This window comes from Rhipicephalus microplus, unplaced genomic scaffold (assembly GCF_043290135.1).
Source record: "Rhipicephalus microplus isolate Deutch F79 unplaced genomic scaffold, USDA_Rmic scaffold_52, whole genome shotgun sequence".
Taxonomy (NCBI): Eukaryota; Metazoa; Arthropoda; class Arachnida; order Ixodida; family Ixodidae; genus Rhipicephalus; species Rhipicephalus microplus.
This window is the reverse complement of record NW_027464625.1, coordinates 2,011,852-2,024,612: the sequence shown is the minus strand read 5'-3', so window position 1 is coordinate 2,024,612 and position 12,761 is coordinate 2,011,852. Positions and strand designations below refer to the sequence as shown.

The following is a 12,761-nucleotide window of genomic DNA, read 5'->3' as shown; positions in this document are numbered from 1 at the left end:
CTCACAATCACCAATAAAGTTATATATACCTATAATTGTTGAAAAGTAGGATAAACTAGAATACAAAATTCAAAAGAGAAGTGCACGCTTCTGCACATTGAGGGAAGTATTAATGGGCTGAAAAGGGGGGGGGGGGGGGGGGAATTCGTCAATAAGATTTTTTCGTAGCAAATATTTATTTACAAGTTGATTAAGTTTGACGGTTTCCTAGTTAGAAGACTTGCTGTATTTCTTGTAACTTATGCTCTCACTGAGCTGGATTCTCTTGTTGCAGACACTTTCTTGAGTAATTAAAAATACGTGATGTTGCTTAAATTAGTGCTAGTTTTATACAAAAGCAAATTGTGCAATAATTGCGGCTAGTACTGTTACTTTTTTTGTGGTTTGTTGCATGTTATAACCTAACGTAATCTTTGCCGAATTTTTACTTTTCTGAGCACAAATTCCAAAATATGTCTGTAACTGTGGCACTTGGTTTTCGTATGGCTTTGTTTTACAAGTACCATGTACTGCATGTTTTCAAGACACCGTGTAGTGTCGTAGGACACATTTTTGTTCACGTAGTGGTAAGTAGTGGTCTAATGCTTGTGATGATCTGGATAGCATGTGCTGGGATGTTTTCTTATGTTTGTTGGCTTACAATGCCTGCTTCATTTAATCTGCCTAGGAGCGAAATTGGTTGGCATGATGGACGGGAGACCTTTGGATTCATTGCCTCTAATCTTGTATATTAGTTTTCACATCTGTTTGGGGATACTGCATTCGCTATTCTTTTTCTATTTAACGGTGGCTTTGGGTGTCTTTTGTTATCATGGCTTCTTAAGAAAAATAGAGCTAGCAGTTTGCATCAAGCTATGGTTTAGAATATTCTCACTTATGGTTAAACCTTGCTCTTTAAAAAATACCTTTTTCAGCACTTGCCATGTGTTGCACCACGAGAGAGGAACAGAGGCGAGAACAAAATCTAACCTTTTAATCCTAGTACCTCTGATCCAGCTGTAACGGCACAGTATTGACATCAGCAAGCATAGCTTTGATGTCAGGAAAATAGGAAGGAGTTTAATGTAAATGAAACGTGGGTATATATATGAAATAATAGAGAAGAGGGGCAAACTGAGAATAAAATTTAAGCTGGAAGAACGGTATTTTCTCGTATATAAGCCACACCATACACTGAAAAAAATTTCTTAAAAAGCAGGAGTATAGGCTTCAAGCTGAGGTTATATGCTTTCTTTTTTTTTGTCTTCTTGTAGAGTTAAACCCAGGGATGTGGGTTACATGCAAGGGTTGGTTATATGCAGGAAAGTACTGTGTAATTTTTATACCGCGAGAAGTAAGGACAAATGCTTGAGAATATGCAGAGAATGAATTCCAGATGTTGAAGGGGGGGCACGTTCGATTTTCAGGTGCTAAGCTTCAATCATTACAGTAGCAGTTACACGCATTTTGGGAGATTGCAGACTGATTGCATGGGAGGAGCTGCCGAAGTGCACCCTGAGTGTTCTAAGACATGTCGTCCATGGCATGTCGCTGATTGGCCTAGGTGATGTCCTTTGTTGTCCTGCTTTTCAGAGATTCCTTCTAAGCAGGAAATACAAGGAATCCCTAAAAGTGTCTTTCACATTGGATGCCTTGGGCAATAACCAGAGGCCCATATTCGCAGCCAAAGGCCATTATTAACGTAATGGCATTTGCAGCCGACGGAAATCACAGCTGAGCAATGCTCATCAGTGATATGCATACAGAGTAATGCAGGCAATACTCTGGCTCGATGTATTATCAACAAACATCATTTCAGCATAATAGTCCCACTTGAGTGCGACCATTGTCTTTGTGCATCTAAGAAAGCTTGGTGCTCAATTGTGCACGCATTTTTATGGAACGAAGGCATAAGCTGTGGTGAAAGACTTTTTCTGGAACAAATGCAACTTGCCGAGCCAATTATGCGGGTCGTCTTGGGTCTTGTGGCATTTAGGCTTGTGCTTTTATTTGTTTGTGCGTGTTTAATGTCTTATCTGTAGCATCATTCCTTCTCTCTCTTCTTTTTTTCTTTCTTTTGTCCTATCTTTCACCTCTCCCGTTCTTTGTCACTTTTTTTTAATACCCAACTTGCACTGCTTTCATCACTGCCCATTCAGTCTGTAGACAGGTACGTAGGTCTCCTAACCACTGCACTGGCATGTATGCATTGCTCAGCTGCCTTTGCCATGCTTACTAACAGTGGAAGCATATGCAGTGTACCATTGCTTCATGGCCTGCATGACCACAGTGTGTTCAGGAACATCTAAAGCATGGAAGAGTCTGGGTTGCGACGCTTCAGCGATGCTTTTGCTGCTTTCTTCTTTGCAAGCAGGAAAACTAACTACATTGTCCTGAAACTTTGTCGAAAGTTTGAGTGGTGTAATGCATCTTGTGTAAGTGTGAACAGGTTTTGCATGTGAAAAACTAAGCTATATTGATTTTTAGTACAGTGCATTGAGATCACAAATTGTATGGCTCTTTTCTGTATTCATAATGTTAAAGAAAAAACATAAGAAGCGCTTTGTTTGCATTTGGAGTGAAATGAAGTGCACCAGAAAAGAAAGCCATGACAACATGTATGAGAAGTATTGAATCAACCAAAATTTTATTGCTGAAAATGGCTGTTGGTTTTGACAAACATTAAAGCTTATTATTGGCTTTAATCACAGTTCAGTATATTGGATGCCAGAAGCGATTGGAGCCATTTCTAGCACTGCTAAATAGTAATGAGAGATAAAGAGAAAAGATTGCTCCTTGCTGCACAACATGAGAAAGAAAAGGCCATTCAGCTAAAAATACGAACTTGTTGAAAGACTCAATTTCTTCACTCTTATACTGTGTAGCTCCTTTTTCGTGTGCCTGTGTGTGTGTGTGCAACTGTAATGCCCACAAACAGTTATGCCTTAAGAAAAATTTTGAGAAAATGCTGACTGTTCTTACTGTTCTTGTTCAGTTTATTTTAAGAAAAGCATGAATGAAATTTAGTTTGAGGCATAACGTAATTATTACTAATTGAAAATAGTTAATTATGATCATGTAATATGTAATTCAGTGCACCTTCTTAATAACATGTCAAATCTGCAATAGCTGCTTAGCATGACACCGATAGTAGCTTTTAGTAGCGTTATTGAGGTGTAATATTCAATTTTTCAAATATGATACAGTGGGCGTTACATGGGTATAGCAGCACACCGCAACTTGCACCTCTGTGCACATGCAGAAAAAAGAGCTTATATAATATCTGTTTAGTTTATGAATTGGTGCTGAGAAGCTGTCCCTGCATGCTTGTTAAATGAGTGCTGTTTTTAATATGACACACTTCTAAATATGTAATATTTATCGAAAGCCAACTCTCTTTTCAGAAACAGCAGTAGCATGTTTTAATTCATGCTGCTAGCTGTGACCGTCTTCTTTTCACTCTGTCGTGTGTACACACGGTACATTTTTTTTTATAAAACCTGCGTTATTCCCTGGCTATTCTTTGTGCCTAACACTAGCACAATGTACACCTTGTGTAAGCACATTGTACTTTCCTGTACTCAAACTCGTACTAACCTCTTCAGGTGCATCAAGTAGTTGCCGAATTTGCTTAGCTTCAGTCTACCATTTTTTAATGAGCTGCCTGAAATGTACATTTTGAAATTCTCTTTAAAGAACGGAATTACAACAACACCTATCACCACAATAGCTGTGACATGTTTCTGTTAAATTTTTCATTAAAGAAGGGACTTGGGTACTGCATGTATCGATGTAGTCTAACAACAGAAAGTTCACATGTACTTTTAGTAAATTACCCAGATTTAAATAACAAAGTTAATAATGTTAAAAGGTTAGCTCACTAGCATAAACAAATATTATCAGCCATCCTAGTTTTTATTAATGCATAGAGTAATTTGCAGAGCTTAGGATAAAAAACTGTGCCATCTGATTTAACTCAGCAGTGGCTCTCCTAAACTTTTCTCATTTTAATGAATTTTATGTGAACAAAGCACTGTGTATCACATTTGCTACTAGTCTAAGCTATAAAACTGAAAAGAAACAAGTAATTGAATAGTATAATTCAAGATCAAAGTGACTGAAATACTTGGGCCTGCCAATTGCTGATAAAGAGTTAATTGTAAACACTGTAACACAAAAATACTAACTTTTCAAGTCATTTTATCGGTCTCTAGGTCAGGATTCGGCTTTGTGTCGTCTCATAGTTTCTAAACCACATGCATAAGCTTCATAGTGTTGGTCCTTTAAGTACGAGCATTTTTTTTTTCTATTGCACTGTACATGCAAGGAGTAGCCAGGATAATGTAAAAAAGTACATTTCATTTTGTGCATTTTGAGCCCTCCTTCATGCTGAAAAATTCGTATAGCTATAGCTTGTACTATTGTATGCAGGTGCTACATTTTTTGAAGTCACGAACAAAATAGTAGAAACAGCATAGCTCATACATATGTGCTGACAATATATACTTTAAAAAGCTGACTTTCTGACCTTAAAGAAAATTTCATCATGCATAACTAAAAGTTTGTGAGGTTCAAGAATAGTCATTATATTAATGAGAAATCTGTGAACTTTCTTAGTTGTATATCAAATGTGGCAGGTGATATGATTCATACAATATATGCACAAGCATACAAGATAATCCAACACACCCTCTTGCTTACAACAGAAGCAGTTGCTTGTTGCACCTGGACCCTGTCACAGCTAACCGGTGCTGTAACAGTGTCACTGCCTGATACACAAATTACTTTGGTGTCACTGCTAAAAGTGAGCTGCGTGCACCAATTCACACCCCGCCTCCCTCTGCTCCTTCGTGGCCTCTCTCACCACAATCTCTTCTTGTACTTCTCTTCCTACCCCTTCCTTTTTTTCTCCTTGATGGGGCACAGGAAAAAAAAACGTGGAAGTAAGAAAGATGCGCTCAACGAAGAGGAACGCAAGCGTCTCTCTACCATGGCTGAAGAGGACGATGAGGAGGACTGTGGCATCACCATCCGCATAGATGCCCCTACGCCCGTGCCCTCCAAGCACGCTTCGCCCCAAGAGGCCAAGAAGCCCTTTCCCAATGGCAGCGAGACGTCCGTTTGACGCCAGATGAGCCCCTAGGTTTATTTCCTTTATTTCCCGGACGTTCATTCCCCCTGAGGCCCTCCCCCCTTTTCAGGCGTTCCCCCAATGTGCCCCTCTCCCTCAACAGCACGACCCAGGTGCCCCCTTCTAGGTGCCGAGGGTCTGGGGTACATTCGAGAAACGAAGGGCTTGCTGGGCATAGAGCGGTGCACGAGAAGCAGACCACGCCGGCAGCCCTCTCTGTGGCGACCATCGCGAGTGCAGCGCTTCCCGAGAACACTATTTCTGATGGCCTGCATGCAGGGCTCCGTCCTGGTGGTGCAAGAGGGAAACCAGTCTGTAGCATAGCATCCCTCCAGTTGTGCTCAACATGTGCCTTGCAGATGCCACCATAGATGAAGGTCTGTGGAAATCGTTGTCGGCTTTGACCCAGTGCTCTCCCGTATGTTCGAAATGTCTGGTCCAAGCTCTCTCGCAGGTATTTATCTTGGTGGCAGCTGGACAGGCTCATGATAGGCAGAGCTCCAGAAGCTTTTCTTTTTTTTTTTCTTTTGTCACACTTGTTGTTGCCGTTGTCACGGATATGATGTGATCATAGAGGACCTGTACAGCTGGAAAATTTGAAGTAAACAAAGGTCACAGCCGTTGTTGTGCTTTTGGAAATGCCGATCGATGGAATCTGCTGGGCCACTTGGGACTACCTCATGAGACAGTCTTCACTCAGAGGAATGTGGTTATGATAATGTGAAGTGGCTTCCCTTAGCTGCATGCTCTTACTGAGAGACAGCTCAAGTGACAAGCACTGAGACACACAATCCTGTCCAATGTCCTGGATGAGCAATCGACAAGAGGATTTAAAACAAATAATAGTTGTTGTTAACTTTAATATGGGCAAGCAACTGCAGTTCCAGCAATCGACAGTGCATTTTTTTTTCTTCTGTACTCAATCTGCTTGCAGAGAGTGTAAAAGCTGGTGAAACTTTGCAAAGCATGGTAGTCCCCCTAGCATCTTTTCAAGTATCCTTGCTGTTATTTCATGCAGGTCGTAGCAGTAGCGTGTCGTGTCGAGCTTATAACTTGTTTCTGCCTGCACTGTGCCAGCTCATTAGATTTTACTGTTGCAGTACACAAGTGAGCGCTTGAAAGCTAGACTCTCTTCGAGTTGCGTATTTATTTGCTAGTCTGTAACAGAATCTTCTCCCTTTATTTTTCTTTTTGACATAGAGTGGCTCAGTTTTTTACGCTTATCATAGACAAGCACATGTTGGCTCTTGTGTTGAATATCCCTGTGAATGTTCTTTCTTTCAGAGCACAAGTTTATAGACTAGACAACTGCTTCTTCTCAGTTGAATGGCCCATACTTTTGTATGCTTGATAAGGAGCAGTTATGTTTCCATACTCAGTTATTGTTATCACTAGATTTTTTAAAAAATCTGTGCTAATGCATTGCAAGTGTATAGGCTATTATTTCTTCAAGAACATGCTTGAGACAAGTAATGGCATTTGTTTACTAGCTGCACAGAATATTTTTAGATACTGATGTGAAGTCATTTGTTAGGCTGTGTCAACAAGACATAGCAAGCAGACAACTCAACGTGTCCCACTTTGGAAGCTTAGCTTGTCCATTAGGGCAACTCGGGAAAGCAGCGCGTTGAAGATGTACTAGCTTAGGGCCATTCTAGCCTAGAGATGCTGCTTTCAAACTAAATTCAGCACGATTAGAAGTCTTGTTTGTGTACATACATTTTCCTCTTCCTAGTATGGCTTAAATAGGCTCTCAATTACATTTTACGAGGTAGGATGTGATGCATATTATTGTCCTAGTGCCATATTTCGTCCGGAAAGTTATGCTAGGGTTGAAAACAGATGTGCTCAACTGGTGATTTCTGTGTTGGCCCCACATTTCATGTTGTGTTCTTCCATGATTGAAAATCATCACATATTTAGTAGTCATTGTGTACTGGAAGGTACAGCGCATTTTTTTCTTTTCTTTTTGTAAGAAGTCATTTTACTGAATAAGATCTGCACCTACTATATTTTATGACATATTGCAGTCATGGGCCTTCATGTTTTGTTCACTGCTTACCGGGGGCTCGTTGGTGCGATGGGAAGCATTTATTAGTTTTTGCAGCAGCTGTGTGTGCTCCTTGAACTGTTTTGAATGAATGAAGGATGTCTAATGGTACGCACAGTGTTCGGATTGAGAGTGTGTGTGAGTGAAAATGTGCGCATGTGCACGAGTTGTGTATGAATGCATAAATTGTTGTTTTCTAAGTGTGTCTTCTTGCATACCTGCCTTATAGAAAAGTACAACGATAGAAAAGGGCATGAAAAAATTTAAAGCTACATATACTAACAAGCTGATCAAAAGCAAACACCCGATCATCGATGGGACATGTCAGCTCTTAAAATCAACTTGTGCCGTCAGCTTCAGACATCTAAACAATTCCCTTTCTTTTTGGGTTGAAACATCGTCCTGCCTAGACATGCTTTACCAGGCCATGTTACGTAATACAAGAGTTTAAGGACAGTGAGAATGTGTTCTTGACGTTCGTAGTCTTCGTTGCCAAAGCGAGAGAAGTGTTCTGTAGCATCGACGATTGATGTGCTTCACTCTGTAGGGCATCCATTTCCATTGCATAGCGAAGTGACTGAATGAGCTTCCGTTTTACTTAAAGCGACAACCGCCCATATGGGATCTGCTACAGTGGTTCTGTGACGAACAACTCTGTGCAGTGTGAAACAGCTAGCTTCAAACACATCATCCATTTTACTGCGACAGTTATTTTTCTCTGCATAGAGTGGTCCATTGCTTGTACAAAACAAGCATGCAAGCAGATGCAAGAGAACAAAAGCAGGGGCAGCCAAATCTTCACAACTATGTTGTCGGGGCTTCTCCGTGACCTGGAGAGTTTCTCAGATTCTTGTGCCATCTCGCAATTGTAGTGCAGTTTTCTTAGGGTGTGCAGTAGGTGCACCTTGTCTGCTGTAGCTGTATTGAATCGAACAGTACTGGTGACAAAAGAGCCAAGGTCATAGTTTAATGTAGATGCCCTACATGCACAAACACAAACACCATGATGCGTCATACGTGCTCCACTCCCTTGGAGGAGGGCAGAGAATGAGAGCCTTTTGTGCGAAAAAACAGTTCAGAAACACGAAAAAAAAAGTACTGCTATGTCTCTATGTGTGATAAATAAAGTGTGTTAGAATTACTTGCTCATTATATGGGCGGGCATTTCAGTCTCCTGTAGCTGGGGGACAGTAGTCGTGACGTTCGAGCCTTGGGATGTAGTCAACAGGTGACATAGCACTCACTTGCAGAGCAGCATACACAAGTTGACACATTGATTTACAATCAAATCTTGGTGGGTGTAGTCTGTTTTCATTGTCAAGAAGCCAAGGCATATACGAGAGCAGTGGCCTGAAAGAATGTACATTCTCTCCTTACAGGCTGTGCTTATGTGCCACTGGGTCGTTCCTTTGTTTGTCGCTTTTACTTTGTTTTTTTGGAGATGGGAATGGCTAGATGCATCAAAAGTGAAAACACATTAATGAACATATGAAGGATGGGTGGATGTATAGGAAAAAGAATTTGGTACTGTAGTGATGTACACCACCCAGCAAAGAGTGTAATTTTTTTTTCCAGTGTGGCAAAAAGTATGAGAATAAAGATGCTGCTTTTTTAAAACATCATTCTAGTTTCACTTGGTATCTGTTGAGTTATTTTGCCTTTCTGGAAATGGGAAAATAAATTGAAGTCTCTTGCATATTTTCTAGTAACATTACGTTTTTCGTGAATATGTGCAAAAATATTGACTACTGCACATGCTCACAACCAGGTCAACTGTAATGTCATTTCACTATGATAAGTTCATTATTAGTGCAGGGGTGAGAGAGCTATGCATCTTACACATTTTTTATACATATCCGTTTTTGTTCGCCAACCTGCTCCAAAAGCATAAAAATCACGAAAACTGCGCTGAACTGCTCCGAAACAAGCAAGAATTTTGATGCCAACCTCGGCTTCAGAAAAACGCCAGGCCTGCGCGGTAGGCACAGCACAGTCACCGCGAAAGCTAGACGAGCGGCCTTTCAGAGGCTTTTCAATACACTCATTCGGTAACTACCGCAAGCACACTTGCTTGGTACCTACTAGGGCATTAATAATAAACTTTGGGTAGTAGGCCGGCATTCGCTATGCTATTTTTCGTCATTCTTCTGAGGAGCGTGGTATCCGCTAAACACTTGCAAGGAATTTTGTGTCAATTGTCCATGCAGTGTCTGACGACGATGAGGAATTAAGGATTAAGTGGGTATGCATCACAGTTAGTAGGGAAACAAGAACAAGCTTTTGTAATGGGTTGTAGTATTGGATGGCCCACTCGTTACGCTAATCGCATTGTTTGACGAGTGGTTGTTCTTTCGCTGTTGTGAAACGCTTCATAAGTCGTATTAACGAGATAGCTTTCTTGACATCAAGCTTGCCTAAGGCATATTAGAGCAAATGAAGGGCGGCCTTCGAAAAGAACGGGGAGGGCGGACTGAGCTCGAGCAGCGGGTAAAGGAGCTAATGGCACTTTGCCCCGGCCACCAGTGGGGTGAGTGGGTAGCGGAGAAGGCAACAGGCGGGAAGGAACAGGCGAGAAGGGAGGTCAGGGGGCCGCAGTGTCTGGCCACAGCACGGAGGCTCCGAGAACATAGAGCTCTGTGGCGCCACAGTCTTCGAGCAGGGACACAGGACAGACGGCAGAGAGAGAAACAGGTGAAGCAAACAGGGGCGCCATCACAAACAGGAAGCCAGCGATTGGAGCGTAGAAGGGTACTAGTGGTGGGGGACTCTAACGGGGCCAGGGTTAGGGATGACGTCTTCATGACAGTGAAGGAAGATGGGAGAGTGGGGGTGGAGGCCCAGTCAGGGAAGAGCATGGCGAATGCACTGGCCAAGGCTCAGTTGTAGAGGGCAACATGGTGGGCGATAATCTCGTCATTATTCATGCTGGGCTCAATGATGTGTTGAAGGGCAAGAATTGAACTTTCAGAGGCAGAGGATGGGATGCCTAATCTCCGAGAAGCCTCTGGGAGTGTGCATGTGACCATATGCATAGTCCCAGAGGTCTGGGGGCAGTCTCGTGGGATGGACAGGAGGGTAGTGGAGGCCAAGTGTGTGATCAAGGATATGAGCCAACAACTCGGATACAGCGTAATGGAAGTGAATCAAGACGTGTACAAGCCCAACGCTCGCCCTTTTGCTCAGGATGGCATTCACTACAATGGTGCGACGGGCAGGAGGGTCGGTAATAGGATGGGCCGTCAAGCCACAGCTTCATTAGGGGGATCCAGAGCCCTGAGGCCAACAGTGTAGCCAAAGACGGTTCTAAAGGGGCACAAATATTCAAGCCACATGGAGCCCGTGGGAGAAGAAATCGACGTAAGCACAAGGGCCGAGCTAAGTCAGACATAGGCTCTATTAACATGCAGGGTGGCAGAAATAGGTTAAAGTGGAAAGAGATAGAAAAGCAGTTGAGGCAGGAGGAGTTGGTACATGGGGTTGTGGAGACACATCGCATGTTCGGGACATGGAGCAACCACCTTGCAATCCGGACTACGTATGGGAATATTGCAATAGTACAGAAGGCAGAACAAAGGGGGGGGGGGGGAATGGGTGCATTCATACATAAAAGTATGGGTTGGCAAAGAGTCAAGTAGGGATGCATGGAACATCTATGGTCAAGAGGGAAAGTAGCTGGACAGATGACACTCCTTGGTTTGATGCATTTGTGGACGGGAGCAAAGGCCAGAGAGGAAAACCGGGCAATGGCGGGGTGTATATAAAAGGACATTGAGGAATTATCAGGAGAGAGTGAGATAATTATACTAGGAGATATAAATGCGCACATAGAAGATATAGACGGTTATACTGACCCAACAGACAAAATGATCATTGCTGGGTTCCTAACAGATTAACTAAAACAAGATGAGACGTTTACCTGGGGTCCCTAGCAAGCAGCAGCATTCTCCGACCTCACCACATTGCTCACTTCCTCTCTTGTTCTGGCTCACTCGACCCTACGGCACCGACCAAAGTCCGCACCGATGCCAGTGGTTACAGAATAGCCGTTGTGTTGGCTCAGCGACAATGTGGCTAGTATTACGTGATAGCTTATGGCAGCAGGCTGCTGCCCCCCTCGAAGCGGAATCATTCTATCACAGAGCGCGAATGCCTAGCGCTGGTGTGAGCAGTCGCGAAATTTCGCCCTTACTTATACGGCCGACCATTTATAGTTCTCACCGACCACCACGCTCTTTGCTGGCTCGCCTCCCTCAAAGATCCCACAGGTCGTCTCGCCAGCTGGGCACTCCACCTCCAAGAGTATTTATTCTTACACCGTAGTGTATAAGTCGGGAAAACTGCACAAAGACGTGGATTAGTCTGTCACGCTACCCTGTAGCCGACTGCGACCCTACGAGCACCGATTCCGTGGGTTGCGTTCTTTCCATCTCCCAGCTGCTTCATCTCGGTGACGAGCAGCATCGTGATCCGGATATCAGCCGCCTAATACAACAGCTCGAATCTTCACCGTACGGCGCTTCTGTTGGCATGTTTACATTAAAGGACCACATCTTATATCGGCGTAATTTATCGCCCACCAGTCAAGACCTACTTCTGGTCCTACCAAATCACCTCCGCTCCACAGTCCTCCGCAAGCTCCATGACGCGCCAACGGCGGTTCACCTTGGTGTCTCTCGCACATATGACCATGTGCGCCGCCGCTTCTACTGGCCTGGCCTTTCACGCTTTGTATGTCGTTATGTCAACGCTTGTGAAATTTGCCAGTACCGCAAGAAGCCGTCGGGACTCCATGCCGGGTATCTTCAGCCCATCGGAGCCCTCAATTCTTTCGTGTTGGTTTGGACCTTCTTGGTCTCTTCCCAACATCTGCCTCCGGAAAGAAGCAGGCCGCGGTTGCTAGAGATTACGCGACCCTTTATGCACTTACGCGAGCCATGCCAACAAGCTGCACTACAGGCGTCGCTGATTTTCTACTACGCGATCTCATTTTAGTGCACGGAGCCCCTTGTCAACTGCTGACAGACCGAGGCCGTACGTTCCTTTCGAAAGTGGTTTACGATACCCTGCGTTCCTACTCTACCCAACATAAGCTCACGACATTGTACCACCCCCAGACAAACGGGCTTACAGAACGTTTAAACCGCACGCTGACGGACATGCTATCGAAATAGGTCTCGGCCGACCATCGTGATTGGGACCTTGCACTACCCTACATGACGTTCGCGTACAATTCCTCCCGGTATGGCACTGCTGGGTACTCGCCATTTTACCTTCTGTTTGGACGCGAACCAACATTGCCATTGGATACCTTTCTGCCAGCCGCTGCGCAGTCTACTTCTGAATATGCACGTGACACTATTACCCGAGCTGACCATGCTCGTCAGCTTGCCCGCAATAGATTAACAGCGTCCCAAGACTCGCAGAAGCATCGTTACGACGAGCGGCATCGCGACGAACACTTTCCTACAGGTTTTCTCGTTCTTCTTTAGTCCCCTACGCGACATGCAAGCCTTTCAGAGAAGCTCTTCTCTCGTTTCATGGGCCCGTACCGCGTGCTTAGACGAGTGACCGACACTACATATGAGATTGTTCCTGATGATC

The 12,761-nt window shown here is 43.7% G+C and overlaps 1 protein-coding gene across 8 annotated transcripts in view; it reads left to right on the top strand.

The window, feature by feature from the left end:
• Positions 1-5,499, top strand: part of LOC142788297 (sodium-driven chloride bicarbonate exchanger-like) — a 244,867-nt gene extending 239,368 nt beyond the window's left edge. For all 8 annotated transcript variants that reach the window (XM_075884900.1, XM_075884899.1, XM_075884901.1 and 5 more), the window contains one exon: positions 4,906-5,499. In XM_075884900.1, coding sequence (XP_075741015.1) covers positions 4,906-5,104 — 199 coding nt within the window. In that variant the 3' untranslated portion in view covers positions 5,105-5,499. The remainder of the gene's footprint in view (positions 1-4,905) is intronic.
• The last annotated feature ends 7,262 nt before the right edge of the window (positions 5,500-12,761 follow it).